The 22,433-nt window shown below is 33.0% G+C and overlaps 2 protein-coding genes and 1 pseudogene across 3 annotated transcripts; 1 reads left to right on the top strand and 2 right to left on the bottom strand.

Annotated features, from left to right (window-relative positions):
• Window positions 1–11: 11 nt before the first annotated feature.
• LOC132623042 ((-)-alpha-terpineol synthase-like) lies at window positions 12–5,441 on the bottom strand. Of its 2 annotated transcripts, XM_060337739.1 has the most exons (8): window positions 5,114–5,441; window positions 3,405–3,503; window positions 2,874–3,153; window positions 2,058–2,433; window positions 1,388–1,606; window positions 881–1,019; window positions 531–779; window positions 12–399 (listed from the first exon to the last, which is right to left on the bottom strand). In XM_060337739.1, the coding sequence occupies exons 2-8, from the start codon at window positions 3,483–3,485 to the stop codon at window positions 103–105; spliced, it is 1,641 nt and encodes a 546-aa protein (XP_060193722.1). In that variant the 5' UTR covers window positions 3,486–3,503; window positions 5,114–5,441; the 3' UTR covers window positions 12–102. The 2 variants fall into 2 exon arrangements, with proteins under 2 accessions (XP_060193722.1, XP_060193723.1); XM_060337740.1 differs by lacking the exon at window positions 3,405–3,503 and having other exon boundaries at window positions 5,114–5,439.
• Window positions 5,442–8,499: 3,058 nt separating this feature from the next.
• On the bottom strand, window positions 8,500–17,692 carry LOC132624610 (small ribosomal subunit protein mS78 (rPPR3a)-like; annotated as a pseudogene).
• On the top strand, window positions 10,979–15,303 carry LOC132622398 ((3S,6E)-nerolidol synthase 1-like). Its single transcript, XM_060337007.1, has 7 exons — window positions 10,979–11,114; window positions 11,595–11,856; window positions 12,309–12,681; window positions 13,121–13,339; window positions 13,446–13,584; window positions 13,785–14,039; window positions 14,769–15,303. The coding sequence occupies exons 1-7, from the start codon at window positions 11,073–11,075 to the stop codon at window positions 15,051–15,053; spliced, it is 1,575 nt and encodes a 524-aa protein (XP_060192990.1). The 5' UTR covers window positions 10,979–11,072; the 3' UTR covers window positions 15,054–15,303.
• Window positions 17,693–22,433: the final 4,741 nt, after the last annotated feature.

The following is a 22,433-nucleotide window of genomic DNA, read 5'->3' as shown; positions in this document are numbered from 1 at the left end:
CATCATACAAGTTTCAGGATATGGAAAATAGATGTTCTTTTATATTTTTATTTCTTTTACATTGAGCTTCATGCATAAACAGGAAAATTGAAGTATGGCATTTCATGAAAGAGGAATGGGTTCAAAGAACAAGGAGAGTATCCGATCCTTTGTCTCACAATCTGGAATACCAAATCCATCTCCGTGCTGGTACATGCATTGAGCAATCCTAGCAAGATTCATTGCAGTTCTTCTAAAATCCTGTGAGAAGGATTGGTCCCTTAGTATGTCTCTGTTCATCTTCTTCCAGGTCTGATCAATTAAGTTCTTTATATAGTTTCGAGCATTTTCTTCAGAACTCTTAGACTCATGCATGTAACATTGGATTGATTTAAGATGATCCCCTTTCTTGATTTCATCCTGAATAAAGGTAAAAAATGGAACAACTTTTAACTTGGTACTATCAGAGATTATTAAGGAACTTATGATCAGGCATATATATGTGTGTGTGTGTATTTTTTTTTTTTTTTTTTTGAATAAGCATAACTTACAGGTGAAGTTGCCAAGTCATTTACAAGTCGAAGAATTAGCGAAGGCGAGTAAATGATGGCAGGATAATGCTTTAAGCATTCCAATTCCTCCTCCTTGATGGGGTTTGTGATGCAAAAATAAGCATGCATTATTAGTACAGGACCAGTGTTTGTTATCCAGGCATTTCTTAGGAACTCATTCAAGCTTGGTGTATATCCTCTCTGGTTCCACTTTACTTCCAGTAAGTAGGCTCTACACAGGTTAGCCCACTGAAATATGTGGTAAAGAACATGTCAATATATAATTAGGTAAGAATGAAAAGAAGACATGGGAAATTCAAGAGAGACTAAATGGAAGGAAAAATTACTACCTGCTTCCTTATATGTGAAATTATGCAGAACCCCTGTTCTTTGAGAATGTCATAAGCCAGTTCATTCAAGGAGTTGAAGAGAGCTAGGAAGCAGATTTGCATGTATGCTGGTAGTTGCTCTATTGCATTGATGTCCCATCTTCAGAACATGTAACCACAATAAGTATATGCCCCTCTCATAAATATTGAATTTGAGATTCTACTCCACTCCACCCCACCCCCGTCACCATCCAAATAAAGGTGAAAGGAAAAGGATTTTAACTTATAAACACGGATAATGTGACGATATTGTTACAATATTAGTGTATTTGGAACTGCTGTTGCTCTTTCGCGGACCCCATGCATAGCGGGGAGCTTAGTGCACGAGTTGCCTTTTTTGTTGCCGGTAACCTATCTCATTTTCTCGATTATCTCACTTATTATGGAGGGGTAGCTATAGTTATCTTTTAGGTGACATGATAATAAAAAGATTGAAAAGAAGAAGGGGCATAAAGGGTGTATACAAACCTGTCAACGATATCAGTGAAGAGCTCAAGTTCATCCAAGGTACCATAAACATCATATATGTCATCGATTGTAGTGAGGAGTACAGAGAGTTTTGTTGAAAACATTCTGCAGTATCCAAACTGAGGATTAGGAGTGAAACCAACAGCCCAGAAGAAGCCCTCCACTAATCTGTCCCTCACAAAGCTCATCTTTTTAACAAGTTTAATCTTCTTATCCCACCTGCATTTTAACCAGATTACTAAAACATACCCTCAAATAAAATTCTCAATATTGAAAGGATCTTATAATCAAATTAATGTGTTTGGTATGCCATAGTCAAATTTCGGGGTTATTTCGTGAGGAAGTCATTTTCTGGATTCAAGTCCCCTGAAAATGTTTTCCATCAAAAGGAAAAAGATGTCTTTCCTTACTTTAGGGGCGAAACTCATTTTCTCTTATAACTATCTTAAGTTCTAACTTCATATACTTGCTCCAACTAACATTTTAGACATCATTAATATTTCGTTAGTACTCAAAATTTTCATCAAAGCACTTATCGACTTGCTACTAATAATCTTGAATATATACATATTCTTTGCGGAAAATATTTTTTCACTCACCAACCAGACACAAAAATAATTAATAATGTTTTCATTTTCATATGTCATATATGAAATGAATCACCTCTCACCTTGACATTTGTTTTAGTTCCTCCATGTATGTAGCCTGTACCATATTGTAGTCCAACTTTGCAAGTTCAAAGAGAAGAAGATTCATGTTCTCTTCTTTGTGATAAACTTCTATAAACCATCTTGCTTCTAGTCTCTCCATTCTCCAATGCAGAGGCATTTCTAGAGCATGTCTTACTTGCTCAGCAAGATTCTGATCCATCTTCTTCTTAAGGCTTTCCATGAGATAATGAGTGGCAAAATCTCGAGCCGTTTCCATAATGTTTTCACCTTCCATAGAAAGATGGGAAGCTTCATACAAACTCAGCAGCCCTTTACTATCCTCAACAAGGGTTGTTTTGAACTTCCCGTCCTCATTCATGAAACTGCAGAATATCTCTGCAAAAGAGAAAATTAGGGAAAGGGAAACTGCATAAGAATAAACATAGAAGCATGGATTTAAGTATCAGGTCACCTATAAAATAACTACGTATGACATAGGAATGGGATTAGCAACTTGAAAAACAAGGCAAGTAACCTGCTATGATATATCAATGAAAAATATTGCAGCCTAGAACTATTTTTGTTGTTTCCCATCGGGTGTGTGGTATCCGTTTTGTCGTCTGGATAGTCCGAATTCGTGTATGAAAGTACCACTTTGAGGGTAAAACGCTCCCTACTAAAGACGATTATATTCCCATCGCTTTGGACCAGCTGAGACTTTTGGTTACAGATGGAGAGATACTTACCATCCAAGACTTCGGTTTTGAGCAAGCTGCTATGTGTTATAAAACCTTTAGACTTGCCACAATAAAAAAGAAAAGGAAAATATCAAGTACCTTGAGGAGCATGATAGCCCTGTTGTCTAAGCAGTCGAAATTCTAAAGCTGTAGCATACAACTCCTCATTCTTCTGCCCATTGTGGTGATCTCTATTATTATAATTAATGTATATTTGCTTCAATACTCTATCAATTTCTTCCTCAAAGTGATAATATATGCCAAGTCTTTGCAAAATGTCAATAAGCTCAAGCTGTTCCAATGAGTTTGTCATTGTTTTCTCCAACATCCTCCTCACTTCTTCTTTTAGTTTTTCAGCTCGTTCACAATATTTCTCTTCCTGCATGACAAAAATGTTTGTCATTAATTTTTTTTTCTGACAAGAAAAAAAAAAGAAAAAGAAAAAGAAAAGAGAGAAAAATTAACACACTAAAGAAAAGGTCATCGACCATACTCGATTTGATATTTACGATAGTTCAAAAGAAAACTGATATCTATCATGATGTAAATTAAGTTTGAAATATCGAAAATGAAAAAAAAATCATTATTTTTGAAGTACGTTATGGACGACGGATTTTTATTTGGACTTACGGCGTACAAATTAGGTCGTGATTGCACATATGCATCCTCCCAAATGCTAGGTTTGTAGTTTCCTGACCTCCTAAAATCCATTATTAACTTCAACCATGTCTACAGTATGAAAAGTGAGCCACACATTCAGCTTTTATAGAACAAGACAAGTAAAGTAACTGTACGGACGAGACTTCATATTGAGATTAGAATATTGAACCCTACATTCAAAAAGTAATTAATCGCATTTGGTGTTTACAGTAACTCAAGTAATACAGCTATAAGAGAAAAAGTAAAACTAGAATGTATATCACTGTAGAGACGGATTCAGAATTGAAATTTTATGATTGAGTTTGGAATTTTATTGCAACTTATTTGATTTACAAGATCCAAAATCGATTGTTTATACATATTTAATAAATTTTTTGACATACATACATGATCTAAACTAAAGCTATTTGCTTAGGATCAATCCATACTTATAACTTTATCACCGATGTAAGTGATACATTATAGATATAATAAGTCGCATGTTTTATATTCATTTGCTTGGTGTACCCTAAAGATCCTTTTCCCTGCTTTCTATATTTATTAATAACTAGATCTACAAGTTATAGTACCTCCATATTCATATTGTACCCGATACTTTCTCTATTTTGGATTGTAACATATTTGACTTAATTCTACTATCAATATATTTCTATACAACATTCACAACTTCTGAAAATTCAAAATTCTGAAAATTCAAACTCATTCGACACCATTATATTCTACTAACTTTTCTTTATAACATTCGTAACTTCAGAAAACTTAATTTACTCATATATTATTCACATTTTAAAGTTTGATGTGATGTACTCTCATACATGATTATTAAATATTTTGTTCAATACCCTCAAAATTGTTCATAAAATCCATTTGAACCCTCCTACTGAGACTTCTACCACTTGAACCCTCCAATACCATTTTTACCGTGTCACTTAGACTCCCCTCGCTTAAAGAATCAACAAAGTGCTATGCGTGTAGTACACACGCGCTGACGTGGCAAAGAATCCAATAAATAAAAGACAAGTGGCCTTTTAAATTCCAAACAATTAATTAAATAAGCTTTTGTATGATTAAAAAAATTTATTGGCTCTTCACTGTAGCATCGCCGTTTTCCGGTTTCTTTTGCCAATTCTTCTCTTCTTAATGATTCAAATCTCTCTTTAATTATCCAAAATATAATTTTTGCATTTTTCCACTGTATCTTCGCCGGCTCCACCACATTTATCAATGCTACCATTTGAAGTTTCCCCCATGACCAAACCTCAATTAAATCATGGTATATCATTACTTATGTTCACTCAAATATTGATTATTGCTTCTTTTTATGAGAATTATCTGGTCCATGATTTGTTTTGTTCTGGAAAAAAACATCTGGGTCTTAAAAAAATCGGCTATCTCCATTTTTTCTAGCGACAAACACTAGGGGTTACCGACCTTTTTGGCCATGGCAACAAGAAGATTGTCTTAGCAGTGAAGCAAATGTAGTGGTGGTGGCGCAAAGAGCAGAAAAAGAGAAAGAAATCCGAAATTGCTATTTTTCATAAACCACCAACCCAGACCCAGCTGCCTTCAAAATCATAGACTCACCAATTAAACTCCACAAATTTATCAGAATACACACGAAATCAAGAAAGCTAAAAAATTAAAGAGAATTAAAAAAAAAATAGTTGTCAAAAATATACCCAAAAAGCTCTTTAAACCATCATCGTTAATCGTCGGAGTAACCGCGGTGCCACCACCGGATAGTGACATTAACATTCCTTAAGTATTCTATTGGGTAATTAGAGACCATTGATTTGATAGATTTATTAAGGTGTGGATGGTGGATTAAATGAAGAAAGTGTTGTTTTTGGGGGCGAAAGTGGTCTACGGGTGAAGGAGATGAAGTTGAGTGAAAATTGCCCCCTTTATTGACACCTATCCTTAGAATCAAAATGTCACGCTCCTTTAGAGAGTGTAAAACACGTGTAGTGAAATGTGTCCAAGTGGCTCAGTAAAAGTGGTGTTAAAGGGTTCAGATGGTAGGGCTCACAGTAAGAGGGTATAAGTGAAATTTCTGGACAAATTTGAGGGTTTATCTATGACTTAAGCCTACTATTTACTATGTATCCTCTCAAATACCCATAGTCTCAACTCTCTACCAGTATCTATGGGTTCTTCTGAATTTAAGGTATTACCAACTTCCTATTTTTGCAAGATTAAACTCAAGCAGAGTAGATACAGTGTTATTCTATGAATAATACTGCTTTTGATCTAAAATATGACTCCTTTTATCAATAATTAATTATGTTTCGAAATATTTAATTTTTTTTAAGAAAGCAATAAACCACATTTATTGCTTTTTTTCTTCCTCAAATCTACCCTGTTCGATTAGTAGAATTAATTAATCAGGATGTTTACGGAGAAAAAAAAATGATAATTTAGATAAATACTCTAATTATAGTTATTAAGTAAATTTCTTAAAGCGTGTGCGAAAATCTTAAACATATATAATATGCGCACATTGAGTACTTGATACTTCATTATTTGTCACATTTTAACTGTTGTTGAAGAAAACAATAAATATAAAGTATATTTATATTTAATTAAAGTAAATTATTTTTACTTTAAATACTTGCATTCTGCTTTAATAGTAGGAAAAAATTGTCAACTTTAATTTTAAATTTCTAAAGTGACATTTACTTTGAATATTTTTTAAGCTAAAGTAATTGTTAATTTGAGATGAAGTATTACTCCTTCCGGATAAAAAAGAGTGTTCACTTATTTTTTTTTTTCTTGACTCAGAAAGAGTGTCCACTTATAAAACCAAGAAACAATTTACCTTTTTTTTCTTCAGATTTACCCCTATTAAGTGTTATGTGATCAAATTTTAATACCTATTTAATTAGGAATAATTTAGTTAAATTATCTTTTTTTGTTTAGAAGTTAGTATTTTCTTAAGAGGTGTGTAATTGGCTAAGTGGATATTTTTTGATTCGGAGGGAGTACTAAATTACATCTTTCACAAATTCATGTGCATTTGGTAACTTATTGTTGCAACAATTTCCATTGTAGATTTTTTAAAGATATCCTATAGCAAGATAACAGGTGGCCAGGATTGGAGACTTCCAAAAAAATTGGACTGTGACATGTCATCCCACATAAGGTATAATACGAGGTAAGCAATTAAGAGAGTTGAATGAATTCATTGGACTTCTCTCTCATATAACCCGAAGTGTAATTAATAATATATATGGAGTGAAAAAAACTCGCCGTACTACTCAAGTTGCACAGGACTCAAAGCACGAGTAATAAAGCCAGGTTGGTTTACAATTTTCTAAGTAATTAATTAAATAACTAGTCCAAGAAAGATTCATGAATGGATCCGAAATGTCTTCACTTTGCATAGCTCTTTCTTATGGAATACGTTAAGAATAACCAGTTGTATCATGGGTACATTCATTTCACAAAATTGCTGCAAAAAATAAAATAAAAGAAAAAATAAATAAAGGTATTTACAATTGCACATATCTTTGTAAGTAACTCGATCCCTTCAAGATCAACGAAAGTATTTCGCATTCAAACAATTAATAGAACCTTTCAAAAGTTTGTAGTAGGTTCGTCGTCTAATTGTCTCTCCATCTATTTCATATTAAGTGACTTTTTAGGCTTTTTATTTTATTTCAAAATAAGTGACGTTTTAGGATTTTAAGAATATTTTAAACATATTCTTTCAAAATTTTCCTTGTTTAAATAATCAAGATTCATTCGTTACTACTCAATACCCAATATTAATTTAAAATATAATTAGAGGTAAGTTGATAAAAATACTCCTAATTTTCTAGAAGTGAGCAATTTCTTAAGAGATGTGCATGGGCTAAAAGAGTCACTTATTATGGAATGGAGAGAGTACTTAATTTTTCTGTAATGCAGTATTTAGATTTCTATTTCAGAAAAGTATGTTTACAAACTTTTCTTTTCATCTCTGCGAAAGAGTAGGAGTAATAGTTTAAGGGGAGAAATGAGAATTTTCAAATTTAGACCAGTTGATCATAAGTCATAACATGCGTCGTAGTATGGACAAAATATACTTAAATCCTCCAATTTTTTCTACTATTGTTTATTTGTATAATTATTTCCTCCATCTTAGTCTCCATTAGCGAGACCAGCCCCGGTTAAAAGCATGGATAATACTATAATGCGGAGGGTTTAACATTGTCTAAAATTTTAAATAGATATATTCAATGATATACTTGAATCTCGCTCAACTCAGATGGTTTATTTGGGATGTACTTCAAGAAGTTTAAGTGATGAGCGTCTAGTAAGAAATATGATACATTTCATTAGTAACGGTTCGAATTTCACAGTATATTCTTCTACCAATTTGGTTCTTTGCCTCAAATTACGAAACATGATGAAAATATTTTTATATAATTATCAGGAAATAAAATATATTTAAGAGGCAAAATTATATATACGATAAGTGGAGGGGTCAAAGTGAATATATTAATAATTGAAGAGGGATAATGGAAATAAGAAAATTTTAGGAGTAAAAGTGACAAGATTAAAAATTAAAGGACACGAATGGAAATATAGAAAAATAAATGGACATAATGTTTCCAATAGATTTAAATTCTATACGATGATAGTGCAAAAAATATTTATACAATCAGGTCATTTAAAATTTAATTCTATGTAATTCTATTTAATAAGCATTCATTTTCTCATTTAAAGGCTTTAGGCTGATTTATTCTTCTAAGGATTCTTATTCTTGTTCTTATATACACACTAGTAAATTTGTCCATGCTTCTCGCGATTATAGAAGACTTCATTAAATTTATAAATTTTTTTTTGCTGATACCACATACTAAAAGTATTGTAACAAATTACATTTGTGAAATATAAAGTATTTATTAATTTCTTTTTTCATGTATAATATAAACTAAACATACAAATTTATAAATTCATCACTTATGTATATTTAAAAACTTAAATATTTAAAAACAAAATTAAAAGGAAAACAAATAAAAAATATCACAAACTTTCAGAGATTGAGGAAATTTTGACAAACAAAATTAAATCTAAAAACCATAGATATTTTTTTACATTGCATATACAAATTCATGGTGTTCTAATAGTAGAGGAACAGGGTTCAAACTTATGTGGAAGTTAAAACAAATAAACATCATGAACTTAAACATGTAAAAACGATATTGTTGTCCCCTATCAGCAACAGTGTATCATAAACCTCAACTTGACTGCAATATTTTTACGAACAACTGTTACTATAGTTGTTCTATATTAAGGAATTTTCTCATCAATCTAGTATTACGTTCTCCCTTCTCTTCTCTAGCTTCCCTTCTCTTCTTTTCTTGACCTGTAGTTTAAAGTTTCATTATTCAAAAAATTTCACCCACGCCTCTAAAACATAAGGTAACTGATAAGTCCTCTTTTGTCTCTTTATATATAACTAGCTGAATAGCAGAAAACCAAAACTTCACTAAATAAGCATTATTGTTGCCATCACCGTTGCTTAATTCAATATTGATAGTTGGTTGCGTGTACAACACTAAATTCTACTTCCACATGATTCAAATCTTTTCAACCTTTATATTTTCATCATTTGGTCTCTTCTGAATTTCCATTAACTCATCCGGGTGCACGACTGCAACATTACAAAAAATCACACGTTTACAATCATTAGCACATGAAAAAAATTAACAAAAAAATGATAAAACACTCTTTTATTTTGACAAAAAATAATATAGAGAGCCAAAACATTATCATAAGAAGTGCTCTCACATGTAATAAAAAAAAAAACAAATTAAGAAATGACGAATTCATTATCTGTATAAGAGATAAAATAAGGATTTCATCACCCAAAATATATATATGATACAATAAGTTCAATATATATATATATATGATACAGTAAGATATCTTTTCTGTTTGTCTTTAAAATAACTAGACGGACTTCTAAAATGATAACTCATTATATTTCATAGTCGTTGAGTCGTAGTTTTACTTATATTAGCCAAAGAAACGTTAGTTTATATTGCGTCCAAATAATTATTTTAAAATGAATCAAGAATATAATTAAAGGAGTAAAATGGGAAGACAATGTTAGTGTACAAATTAAAATTACGGGGGAAGGGGAGAGGTTGAATGATAATGAAAGGAAATGACAAAAGGAGGAAAAAGATAAATATATTGAGTAGATAACATTATCAAAAATACATTGTTAATTATGTGATGGATCATCTTAATCTTGCTGTCTAGTATCCAGGAAATTTTTGTGCTTCATATATGCTTGTTTCCTCTCTTTTTCCCACAAGCCATTATATAGTCCACCTCCAAACTCACAAATCACAAATCTTCATTTTTATAACTCCACAATAGTTAATGGTTTATTATAATTAAAGCTATAATAAAGCCTTTGTCCGTTTCTTTCCTATTGTAACCTCTCTACCATTTATAAATATGTAACTTTGGGTTGATCGTAAGCTGCATGACCTCCCAGTCAGTTACGTATTTATGATCAATTTTCTTTACAAAAGACTGATCATTGTGATCATCTCCGTTATTATTGCTAAGAGAGGATATAGCAACGTGGGAGTGGAAAAGGTGGAAGAACACATAAATGCATATTAAGATACCTATTAAAGAAGAAAAAAGTGGGAGGTGAAGTTGATTGATTGAATCAAAAGATTTTTTGGGCTATTAAAAATAAAAATAAATAGATAAATGAAGGGGAAAATGTCAAAAAAAGGAGAAAAAAAATAAATGGCTTTCTAGGCCATAGAAATGTGTCACATCACCTTGTTTATGCCTGCCTAGCTTTATATTATATATAGATTGTATAAATCTTATTTTTCCACTTCAGAATAAAATTTAACTATTTCAAATGTATGAGACTGTTTTGGCATGTCCATAGCTATACTTTTTAAATTCCAAATAAGTCTCTACTTATCAAATTTGAAGGTTTGAAGTTTGGGAAAAATAGCACATCTAAGCAGTACTTCAAATTCTTTATTTTAAGTTTTCATTCACATAATTTTCATTTTTTTAAGTGATTATTTTCAAACATAGCTTCAACTTCCAAATACTTTTTATAAGCTGCAACATATTTTTTTTTTAAACTTCAACTAAATCATGTCCAGATGACTACTTAGTGGCAGATATTTGAGATGATTAGACAACTAGAATTTCAAAAAGCACTGCTTTAACTTTGAATATTTCCTTAAAACATTATTAAATTTGAATGAGCAAAGTTAGCGAATACAAGCTAAGGTAGTCAATGATAGTCCACATAATGTGCAAGATGGTTCCAACAGCTACGTTACAAAAGTTCTATCTAAAAACAAAAAAAATGTGTTAAATACATTTCAGGCCTCTTATAGATATTTAAATTTAGGCCACATAATTGAGCCGTCCCTGTCAGAATTGTTCATTTTACGTACAAACAAATACGATGAGCTGTAAGAGATAGCATTATCAACTTAAACATTACGTTGTTCAGGTGGTGTCGACCACACATTGATTAAATAGTATCTTTTTTAACACTTCTAACTTCCTATAAATTGGAATGCCAGAGATTATTTTATTTCAACAGCTAAACAAATAGTACTACTTATTTCCCATAAAACAAAGTTCTGCAATACAATGTCGCCTGTTTTCAACAATCCAAATGTCCTTAAGGAGAAGGTATATTAGATCAAATTAAAATTGTGTATCCCTGGTATTGTTTATGAAAATTATTGTATATTTCTCTTTACGAGTTAGTTTAAGTTACATACTCTCACCGAGTAAAAAGTTACTACAATAATATCAGGGCAATTTGGCTTGTTCTAGTAGACTATTACTTTATTTTTTCAAATTATTGTATCAATTTAGCATGAAAAGTACACACTATTGCAGATCAATTAAACTCGATAGTGTACAAATTATTTAAAGTCACTACAGGGGGATACAATGTTGCGGTACCAAATTTATTTGAACTCATTACTTTCAACTAAGGCCTAAGGGCATATGTCTATGTGTAAAAATTCACTAAAATCACAACCAAATAATATATCTAACTCATGATTTTCAAATACTATGAAATCGATACTTAAAACCTTAAAAATTGAAACCGTAGAGTTTAAATCCCAAATCTGCTTCTAATCATCACTGCCCTGATGACAGGACTTGAAATATGCAAAGAAGGTCGAGCAAGTTGAGAAATATCTAGACATCGTGAAAAAACAAAATCAATTACAATCTTTGGTGATCATAGATGTCATTCAGCAACTTGGCCTCGACCACCTTTTCCACCAGCAAATTCAATTGATTCTTGAGCAACAATATCTGAAAACTAAAACCGCTCATTTCGATCGTCATTCTGATCTTTACGAGGTTTCACTTCGTTTTCGACTATTAAGACAAGAGGGTTACAATGTCCCCGCAGGTGATTATGTTTCAACCTTTTGTCATGCTTTAATTACTTTTCAAAAATCCTTTCAAAAGAACTTTTGAGTATATTTATTTAGATTTAAATTGTATACAGTGATAGTGTCAAAAAAAGTTCTTGTGACAGTTAGTTATTCTTTTATCAGGCTGCCAATTAGTAATGTTCATCATAAGAATTTACTCCTAAATACCTTATAAGTGACTTGATTTTGAAAATGTTTTTTTTACCGATCAATGTTTAGAACTTAAATTCTTATTTAAGAATGTAAGTTACATATATACACAGATTGTGTAAAAAAAAATACACCACTATATTTTCCAAGTTACCATATCAGATTTTATATAATGAGTTACACCTTGTTGTACATCAACACAATCTAATTATGTGAAAAATCTATACACGATCGGTGCGCAAATTGTTGACTGATTATTTAAACATGTAATATACAGATGTGTTCAACAACTTCAAAGGAGAGAATGAATCTTTTCAAGATGAATTAAGACAAGATTTGAAGGGATTGATGGCCTTGCATGAAGCCACTCATCTCAGTATTAAAGGAGAAGGCATACTAGTTGAAGCTGCTCAATTTAGTGGTGAGTGTCTAATAAGAAATATGGTGCACTTAGATGATAATCAATCCAACATGGCTCGTCAAACATTGCAACATCCTATCCACAAAAACTTGCCAAGGTATTCCATAAGGAGCTCTCTTGAAGAATTTCAAGTGGGAGATGAATGGGAAGCTATTCTCAAAGATCTTGCATTCATCGAATTTGGGAAACTGCAATCCGTTTACAAAGAAGAAAAACGTCAAGTTCTGAAGTAAGTTTAATGTGTTTTTTCTTTTTAACTTGTTGTCAGCTCGTAAAAGAATCTTTTAAATTTTTTTTAAAGCCAACTTGTAATAATGGACCAATATTGCTTATACAAAATCCTGCGTGGACAGTGTGTTGTCGCTTGTTATCAGGGACGAGCTATTCCAAGTACTCTTGTCTAAGGGGAGTCAATTGACACTCATTCATCCAAAAATTATATTGCGTAGATATGCCAATTTGTTTTTAGAAAGTAGCTAGCTCCCTTTGAACTACAATATATCCTATCCACATCCCTTTATCATGTGTGTTCGTGGGAGCAGTTTGTGCTAGCGTTTTGACGCTCGCCTTATGGTTCTCAGTCCTCTTTCGCCGAGATGCCTTTTAAATACATATAAACTAGTATATATATGTTGAGTCTTCTTGACTTGTATCTTTGTCAATATTAGATGGTGGAAGGAACTTTCGGTGGCACAAGACTTGAAGCTTGCTAGAAGCCAACCACTTAAATGGTACATGTGGTCCATCGGAGCTTTGTCGGGTCCAAGAATGTCGAAGGAACGAATGGAGCTAATAAAACCAATCTCTCTTGTCTATTTAGTAGATGATATTTTTGATGTTTATGGTACACTGCCCGAACTCACACTATTCACTGAAGCTGTTAATAGGTACACCTCAAAACTATCTTAAACATAATGTTCTTTATTTGTTTAGTTAAATAAAATAGATTTGCGAATTCCATTTTCATTTTCCTCTTTTTTTTTTCTCCCTTAGGTGGGAAATCTCTGCTGTTGAGCAACTACCGAACTACATGAGGACGTGTTTCATGACTTTATATGAGACCACAGAAAATATTGGGTGTGTACTGTATAAAGAGCATGGATGGAACCCTATCGACCACTTGAGAAAAGCTGTATGACACTAGTAGCACTTTACTAATTGTGTTGAAAGCTTAATTTCTATACACTAATATTGTACATGATCTTTTTGTACTATATATCAAGGCAAATAACTGGCATACTACAAGAGACTACAAGAAGTTAAACTACAACATAAAAAAGTTACATTGTCCTAAATCTAATAGAATTCAACTTGATTTATTTATTGTCACAGTGGGCAAATTTGTGCAATGCTTTTCTGGAGGAAGCAAAATGGTTCAATAGTGGAGATATGCCTGTGGCAGAGGAGTACTTGAATAATGGGATAGTAAGTTCAGGGGTGCCTATGGTGCTTATCAACCTTTACTTTCTCTTGGGTCATGGAGCAACTAAAGATTCTTCATCATCAGATGTCTTCGCTGATATTGAAGGCATTATATCTTGCATTGCTCAAATTCTTCGTCTTTTGGATGACCTCGGAAATGCTGAGGTAAAATGATATTAATGGTTTCCGATTTGAAAAGATTATTTTGCGGTTCACCCACCCCACTCCAAAGAGATCAGCAGTGGTTCTTGACTTCCACGTAACTTGAACTTCGGATATACCAATCATTAAGTGTAATGGCGTAAGCAGGATTTATGTCACCGGTAGTATATATTGTCACGATTCGACTTATAAGTTAGTTTAAGAGCCCGTTTGGATTGGCTTATAAGTTGCTTATAAGTTGTTTTCAGCTTTTTTGAGTGTTTGGCTGGCCAGCTTAAAGTCATTTTATGCTTAAAATAAGCTCAAAAAAATAATTGGGCCCATGTGACTTAGCTTATCTAAAGCAGCTTATAAGCCAAAAAAATAAGTTAGACTACCCCAACTTATTTTTTTTAGCTTATAAGCTGTTTGCAGCTTATAGGCATAAGCCCATCCAAACAGCCTCTAAGTCTAAATGCCTAGAATTATATTTGTTTTGATGCTCTACTTCCTGTCGCAAATTTATACTTAATATCTACTTCTATTATTTTTAAACCCTATTGTAAATGTACATATCGTTTTCTAGGAAAGTAATAATGTATACACACATACATAGAGGAAAATCTTTTTGTCAAGGGGTCTCTGCTAGTACTGATTAAGTGGAGGCGTCTCACCAACTGAGTCAGTTATGGGTTAACTATCCAATAATGTTCTCCAACTTTTATTCTAATACGTAGTTTTAAATTTTGGTAGGATGAACAGCAAGAAGGGCAGGATGGATCGTATGTAGAGTACTTGATGGAAGAACAACGGGGCTTAACTTATGAAGATGCAAGGCAACATGTTTTGGACATGGTTTCAAACACATGGAAAGATGTCAATAAACAGTGCCTCACACCAAGTGCAATTCCATTGTCTTTTCAAAAGGCTTGTCTCAACGTGACCAGAATGGTTCCTATGATGTATATCTATGATGAGAATCATTGTCTTCCTGTCCTAGAAGAGCATATCAAGTCAATATTTTGTGATATGGACTGAGACTCGCGATTGGGCACATCATTGAGTTCTATGGCTGCATGAAAAATCTTATCTATAGGAGTATCTATTTTTTATTTTTATTTTTAAACTGGTAAAGGTTAAAAAACATTAGGGCATCTATTTTCCTCAAGTATAGCACGAATAATCGACACTACCATTTGGTTTTCACTTTAGTTAGTTTTATTCACATAATGCTTGGGGCATATGTACTCTTCTGCATTCTAATAAGAATTGCAGAGGTATTGATCAAGTTCCCTTCCACATTATTTATTTCGCTTTTCGGTACAATTTTCGACAACCTTTAGGTGATTGTTTAAAAAAAAAAATGGTAGTTGAATTCTTAAGTTCTGAATTTATTAAATCAATAGAATTCGCATATATATTCACGATGAAAATCTGAATTGATGGAGAGAACTCCTCAGAACTTTCACGACAAATTAAAAAGTATACTCCCGCCATTTCATTTTTAAGATACTAATGAAGAATAAAAGGGGTAGAACTCTGGGTATTTATATAAAGGATCATTCTTTTTGAGGCCCTTCTCTACCACTGGCCAGGTTAAAAAAGAACAGAAAAAAAAAGATCATAAGTTTATTATTGCTCCGTTGAAGCTAATGATGATGATGTTAGATCTACAATTAGATTTGAGATTATATTGCTGAAAATATCACGACCAACCCATCAGCCTACTTGCAGATTTGAACTATTGTGCTTTACTGATCCATTTTGGAAGAATGAGTCGACATGCAACAAAATTCTTGCTTATATTAGCTTAATATAGGTTTTGATGAAGTATTAATAACTGGTGATTCTAACAGCAGGCAATTTTATGCAGTGCACACTAACTAGAGGTCTACCTCTGGTCTGGAATGCCAGATACTTTGAAGAGTGAACCTATAAGTTCAAGGGTGCCTACTGTGTTATAACTTATAACCAACTATCTATCTTTAGTTAATAAATGTGTTGTTGGGACTTGGTCAGTAACAGGAAACCTATGGAATTAGTCAAAGTGCGCATAAGCTGGTCTGGATTAGGCTCTCATGATATTGAAATACCTCATATGCCCAGAATGAGATTATTTAAATAGCCTAATTTCATAAGACTAGTAAATTCGTTTTGATACATTTTGGTAGTCAACATGTCATAATGGACCTCAATTTCCTAGAAGCAAAATATTAAGACATTCAATTGAAACATTCCTTAGACCTTAAAATTTCTTAAATCTTTAAGGGCAATTCATAAAATACACTAATAATTCCTAAAAACATAGTTTAGCCAAAACAATAATGCAAGTAATTAACTACCACATAAAATGCATACCTATGGAAGCGAAGGCAACGAAAGTACATACCGGTATCCCTTATATGATTTGGCCAGTTTCACCAGCTCCTTTGCTTCTTCAAGCTTAGAATGCTCAGCCAAGACATTGACTACCCTCTGCATTGTTGCATTGCGAACAATAACTTTTGAATCCAAAGCTTTCTTACACAGTTCCAGTGCAAAATCAAGATTATCCTTATTATGACCGAAATGAATGAGCATCTCAAATGTTGCATTATCCGGATAACGTCCATTTTCCACCATTTTGTCATACCATCTTTTCGCCTCCTCCAGTTCCTATCATCCACATAAATTTTGATCATCGTGTTATAACAGTAAGCATTTGGGATGATATCTTTCTTCCCCATCTCATCAAACAACTCAATCGTCTCGTCAACCTTGCTATTCTCAACCAATCCTCGTAACCTAACACTGTAACTCCCCAAGTCTGCAACAAAATTCTTCTTTTGCATCAATACCGACAAATCTTCCGCATCAGAAAACTTTTTACTATCAAGATACGCGTTCAAAAACGTATTGAAAGTCACTTTATCAGGTTTAATTCCCTGATTTTCCATCTCATCCATTACACTAACAGCAGAATCCGAAGAACCAACTTTACATAATGCCTTAATAAAAGTATTATAAGACACTACATCAAGCTTTATCGATAGCTCCTCAGGAAATTCCCGAAACAATTCTCTAGCTGTATCATACTTCTCTGCCCTTATGCAGGATTCCAAAAGGGCATTGAAAGAAAAAACAGTTTACTGACATTTTAGGTTAGGCATTTCGTCGAACAGTTTACGGGCATGTTCATACATTTTTGCTGTACCGTATAAGGGCATAAGACGGGAGACAAAAAACTCATTACTAATTTCAGGGTATTGCTTTTGGTGCTAAAAAATGTCTTGGATAGCGGAATAATTGTTGTCAAGGCGCCGAATGTCGGTTTTATAGTTGGAGTGGTGCCCTCGGAATTTAGGAGATTCTGATGATCTTTTGAAGTTGTTGTTTTAGGTCGGGAAATAACTAATTTGAAATCAGTTATTTCAAATTAGTGAAATAACTGATTTCTTCTAATATGGGTGTGAGTTTAAAGCCCTAAATTTGAAGATAACTCGATTTGGATCCCAAAATTGAAGTAATGCTCTAATCACATGTTTGTTGGGAGTGGTCTGGAACAGTGAAGTGAGGAATCTCAACCTCCTCGTAATAGCTAGTCTACTACCAAGGTCCAAATCTTCCCACCATATCCTCAGCTTGCTTGGAACGCCACTGACCATCTTAATCTTGGGGATCTGAGTGACGAAATCCATCCTATAAAAAATAAAAATAAAAATATTTCCAAACTCGACATGTCATGATTAGGCTTGGATCCTTCTATCATTATCACGTTACATATAACATGCTTATTGGTCGTTGGGTTATGAAACCCGTCGACAATTTAGTGGGCTTCCTAATTGTGGAATCGATACCAAGGATCGACCCACCTAAGGTTTATGCATGCATGACTTAAATGGAATTGGTGGCATAGCTCTATCCTAAGTTTTCTAAGATTTGACTTACTAGATACAAGGTTCCCGAGTGGACTGCTCAAGTGAGAAGGCTACGCGGTCACCGGAATTTGGACACCCCGCGCATATGCCAACTCTCCTAAATTTTGAGATTTTGAAGGAAATTTGCGGGTGCGCAAAACACACCTCGCGTGCACGTGTGATAGTGTGAATTTTCCGTAATTGGAGGAAATATGAGAGGAATGACAGTTTTAAAGAAAGCAATAACAAATAATTACAAGAATTCACATAAAAGAAATAGTTATAACAAATAACAAAAATTATCACATAAAATTAAAAAATCACATAAGAGGAACAACTAAAGCACAATAACTTAATTAACCTAAGTTTATTATGGTTAAGAACCTAAAGATTCCCCAGCGGAGTCGCCAAGCTGTTATACCCCATTTTAACCTGATCAAAGCGGAGTACAACATATTGGTGATTCCTAATTATTTAACTTAAAGAGTCGCCACCTAATTATTTCAACGGTGAATTAGGACACCTATTTTAACTAAATAAATGCCTAAAATAAACTCCAATTTTAAAGGTCTTATTAACCTAATAAATTCTAAGTAAGGGTTCTAAATATCCTAATGGGAAGGTCTTAGGCATCCATTAGAATCCGCTAATTACGGTTACCGATTAAACTTAGGTTAACACAAGAGATTGTGACGAAGTACAATAAATTAATATCTTATAAGTAATTTAAGAAAGGTATTTCATAAAAGTATAGAGGTAATTAAAATAGAGAACTTTGCAAATAATAACATAATGCGTTTCTAAACTTAAATAAAGAAACAACTATTTTCAAAAGGACTGAAAATCATTTTTATAAATCATACATCTTAGTGTCATTTGTTTTCAAATAAAAGTACTTCCACAACACCTTGTATGAATTTAAGGAGTTGCACATAAAATAATCGCTTTTAAAGAAAACTTAGCAGATTTGAGTTTTGAGTGAGAAATACGTCATATGAATACGTTGATGATGAAAGCTGGGTTTATTCTGAAAAATATGATAAAGAAAAGGACATAGGTTTTTTTTTCTTTTCTTCTTTTACAAAAAATTGCTTCAGTTGATTAATTCTTTTCGGACTTGACAAAAACAAAGCTGCCTTTCTATATTAATTCGATTATTAAAAAATAGACTTTAGCCCATACATGTTTAACAATTGATATCTCAGAAGAGACTTTCACCATAAAGAAAATTTAGCAAAACGTTATAAATACATACTTAGATTGATATTTCAAAGTGTCTGTTAACAATTGATATTTCAAAGTGTCTAAAACGTGAATGAAAAGGATTATAAATCCATACTTAGATTCTAATAAAATCAAAAAGTTATAGGTATTAGACGGGACTTTAAAATAAGAAGTAGTTAGCTACCCTTCCTAAGCTCATAGTTATCCATGATCCTATTCTCCTAACAAGAGAATTAAAGCAAAATTAGAAACAGCAAGGTTATAATAGAACCACATGAAGAAAGCTAGGAAGTAACTCCCTCGCTCTCATTTTGTATTTCTGTTCGGATGGGAGAGAGCGAGGAGATAAATAACGAGGGATGGGAGCTTCGTCGCCCCTCTTCCAATTTGCCTTTCTGTTCGGAGGTATCGCAAGGTAGACGTGACATATGTATGAAGGATGAAATGCAGATTTCTCAAATATCGGAAAAGTTTTGAGTCTCGCTCGACTCAAGAGTGCTCCCATATGTCATGAAAAACAAAGAAAAGAAAAATATAAAGGATTAGGAAATGAGCAGATTCAATAAGGAAAATAAATAGACCAAGATGAATTCTTAAAAAAAAAAAAAAAAGCATAACCAGCAGAGTCCAACAAGATACAAATTGCAAAGAAAAACAAACATGAAACTTAATTGCAAGCACAAACTAAAATCCATAGAGTTCAAAGAATCGCTATACAAATCATTTTTTAGGGACTTGATTTTACTAACTTAGCTACTGGTTCATATAAGTATAAGTTAGATATCAAATTCTATGTGATGGTTTTAGTTAGAGACTCAACATTAATGTCTAGCGAATGAAAGCATATCACAATCCATTTCATGGACCTGATATCCGACAACAACATACGAATTTACTATCAGCGTTATTTGTTACCGATTATTAATCATCATTATCATCGTTATTTTTTATTATTATCATTTATTATTATTATCATCATTATTATTTCTTATTATTATTATCCTATTATTACCCCCATTGTTATTATTATTATTAATAATTTATTATCATTTTTTGTTATTATCAATAATTGTTATTTATTGTTATTATTTTTTATTATTAATTACTATCATCTTTATTATTATTATTAATTATTATCATTTTTTATTATCAATATTGGTTATTTACTATTATTATTATATCTATTATTATTTTTTATCACAATTATCATCAACATTATCCTTATTACCATTATCATTATTGGTATTAGCAGTATTACTACCGCTATTTATTTTCTGCTATTATTCAGTATTATTCAAACTTGCATTTCTCAACGTTTCTACCAACTTCCGCATACGCATCGCATTTACTTCGCACATTTTAATGATAGCATTTGTTATTAAATATTACTGCACGGTCGTTTGCGACATCATATAATTTTTTACCGGGTCTTTATAATTACATATTTCCGTATTAGGTGATATTCTGGCACCCTTAGTACATCGTTAATCAAAATGTGTCTCTTATTCAAATTTAGAAGCCAAACTATTTCTTGCACTCAGTCCGTATTTTGACTTACCGGACCCCAAATTAAAGTCTGATTAATTCCTAATATTTTTTTACTAGACCATATTTTCTATCTCAATTTTTAGACCAGTCCATGTTTTAATTCACTAGTCCACCCTTAAATACCCAGTCTAAAATTTGACCCGGTCCACAAATGGACCGGGTCCAATTCATTTCTCAGCAAAATAAGGGAAACCCTTTTAGGGTTTCCCTTCATTTTCTTTTCCCTCCTTCGCACCCCGCCGCTTCATCTCTTTCCTCTTCCTCTCCCATTTCTTCGTCTCCTCTCTTCCTTTCCCGCCTCCCTCGCCGCCGCTCCCACTTCCCCCTTTTCCTCCTTCTTCTCCGCTCCCCACTCACCCTTGTCCCCCACTCTTCTCTCTCTCCCGCTCCTCCTTCCCTTTTTCAGTTCAAAAAACAACAAAAACAAACCTATAAAGGAGGGGAACAAAAACGGGGGAAGAAAGAAAGAAAAGGGGGGATAAAAAAGAATCACAGTTCTTGAACCCCCTCCCCCTAAAAATCAAATCTTTCAGTCGCAAAAATCCCTAAAATACGAGTTCTATTGGCAGTTTTAATCTTGTTTGTTATCAGTAAAAAATACTGAATCAATTCTTCGTTTGCCTTGGTGTTGTTGCGAATCCGAGCATCGCAAGTTCGGATTCGATTGTGTTCGAGTAGATATCGAAGCCCCGCACCCATTTCGCTGCACCTGCAAAAGGTAAATTTCCTTCCCTTAGATTATTTTTTCAGTATTCGTTTGTAGTGTTGAGAAACTGTTCAGGTGCTCTGTTTGGTTTATTCGTATTTCATTTTTTCGTTCGTAGTTATTTTAGTTGTATTAAGCATGTGTAATCCTGTCTAGTTTAGTTTTTTGTGACATTTACAGCTTTATGTGCAAGTTTGGATTAATTAGGCGTTTCAAGTTTGTCTTTGTTTTGCCTATATGTCTTTGGAATATCACGTGACAATTTGATTTAGGCAACCTGTAATCGTACTTTGTGCATTAGCTTTCTTTCCTAGGATTAGTTAGCCTGAATTAATTTAATCTAGGTTACGATTCTGTAATTTTAGTCTACAATTATTTCATTATGCTACAAAAGGTTAGATTCATTCAGTTGCATTCTAAATTAGTGAGTTAAGCCATCACTGTTCTGTAGGCTTGGTCCTGTTTTGTGCGTGTAAGAATATTCTATATCTTTAAATCCTGTTTGGTGTTATCTAAATCATTGTTTCACTACTTGAAACTGTCAGTCGTAGTTTGAGTTTCATAGTTGATAGTGAGGAAGCTCTGTTGATAAAGTAACAGTTTAGCCAAAAATCTTAAAAGAAATCAGTCCAGCACATCTTTTGAACACGCTCCCTTGTCCACTACGTGGTCTGTTACTATATTCTAGGTAAAATATGTAGTCAAATATGAATGAACACCTCTTTTCTTTGCTCTAATCATATCTTGAACAACCTGTTTCCATATTAGTATAAGACAATAGGGAACTAGTCACCTAATATGCACAATCCTCTGTTCAAAAGAATTAAAAATTTGTCATGCTGAAAGATTTGGGTGAATTGGTCATAACTAAAGGACAGTTGATTAGTTTTTTCTCCTCTCTCTAGAAATTCTGAACTTGTTCTTGTTTGGATCTCTTCATGAGTGTTGATTCCATGAAAGCTTTACATTCATCTTCTATGTGTGTTTGTCGTATACGAAGTAGATACAACTTGCATATCTTGAAGTGCATACAAGGGAGTACAT

This window comes from Lycium barbarum, chromosome 12 (genome assembly GCF_019175385.1).
Source record: "Lycium barbarum isolate Lr01 chromosome 12, ASM1917538v2, whole genome shotgun sequence".
NCBI lineage: Eukaryota > Viridiplantae > Streptophyta > Magnoliopsida > Solanales > Solanaceae > Lycium > Lycium barbarum.
The sequence above is the reverse complement of the archived record's forward strand: the minus strand, read 5'-3'. Positions and strand labels throughout refer to the sequence as shown.

Bases quoted from the DNA above. Each gene is read 5' to 3' on its own strand.
- LOC132623042 (XM_060337739.1), bottom strand. From the start codon at position 3,485: ATGGATTTTAGGAGGTCAGGAAACTACAAACCTAGCATTTGGGAGGAT. The intron at 780-880 runs GTAGTAATTTTT...CACATATTTCAG, and splicing joins TTTCACATATAAGGAAGCAG to TGGGCTAACCTGTGTAGAGC. The intron at 400-530 runs GTAAGTTATGCT...ACCTTTATTCAG, and splicing joins ATGACTTGGCAACTTCACCT to GATGAAATCAAGAAAGGGGA.
- LOC132622398 (XM_060337007.1), top strand. From the start codon at position 11,073: ATGTCGCCTGTTTTCAACAATCCAAATGTCCTTAAGGAGAAG. The intron at 11,115-11,594 runs GTATATTAGATC...CCCTGATGACAG, and splicing joins CAAATGTCCTTAAGGAGAAG to GACTTGAAATATGCAAAGAA. The intron at 13,585-13,784 runs GTATGACACTAG...TTATTGTCACAG, and splicing joins TCGACCACTTGAGAAAAGCT to TGGGCAAATTTGTGCAATGC.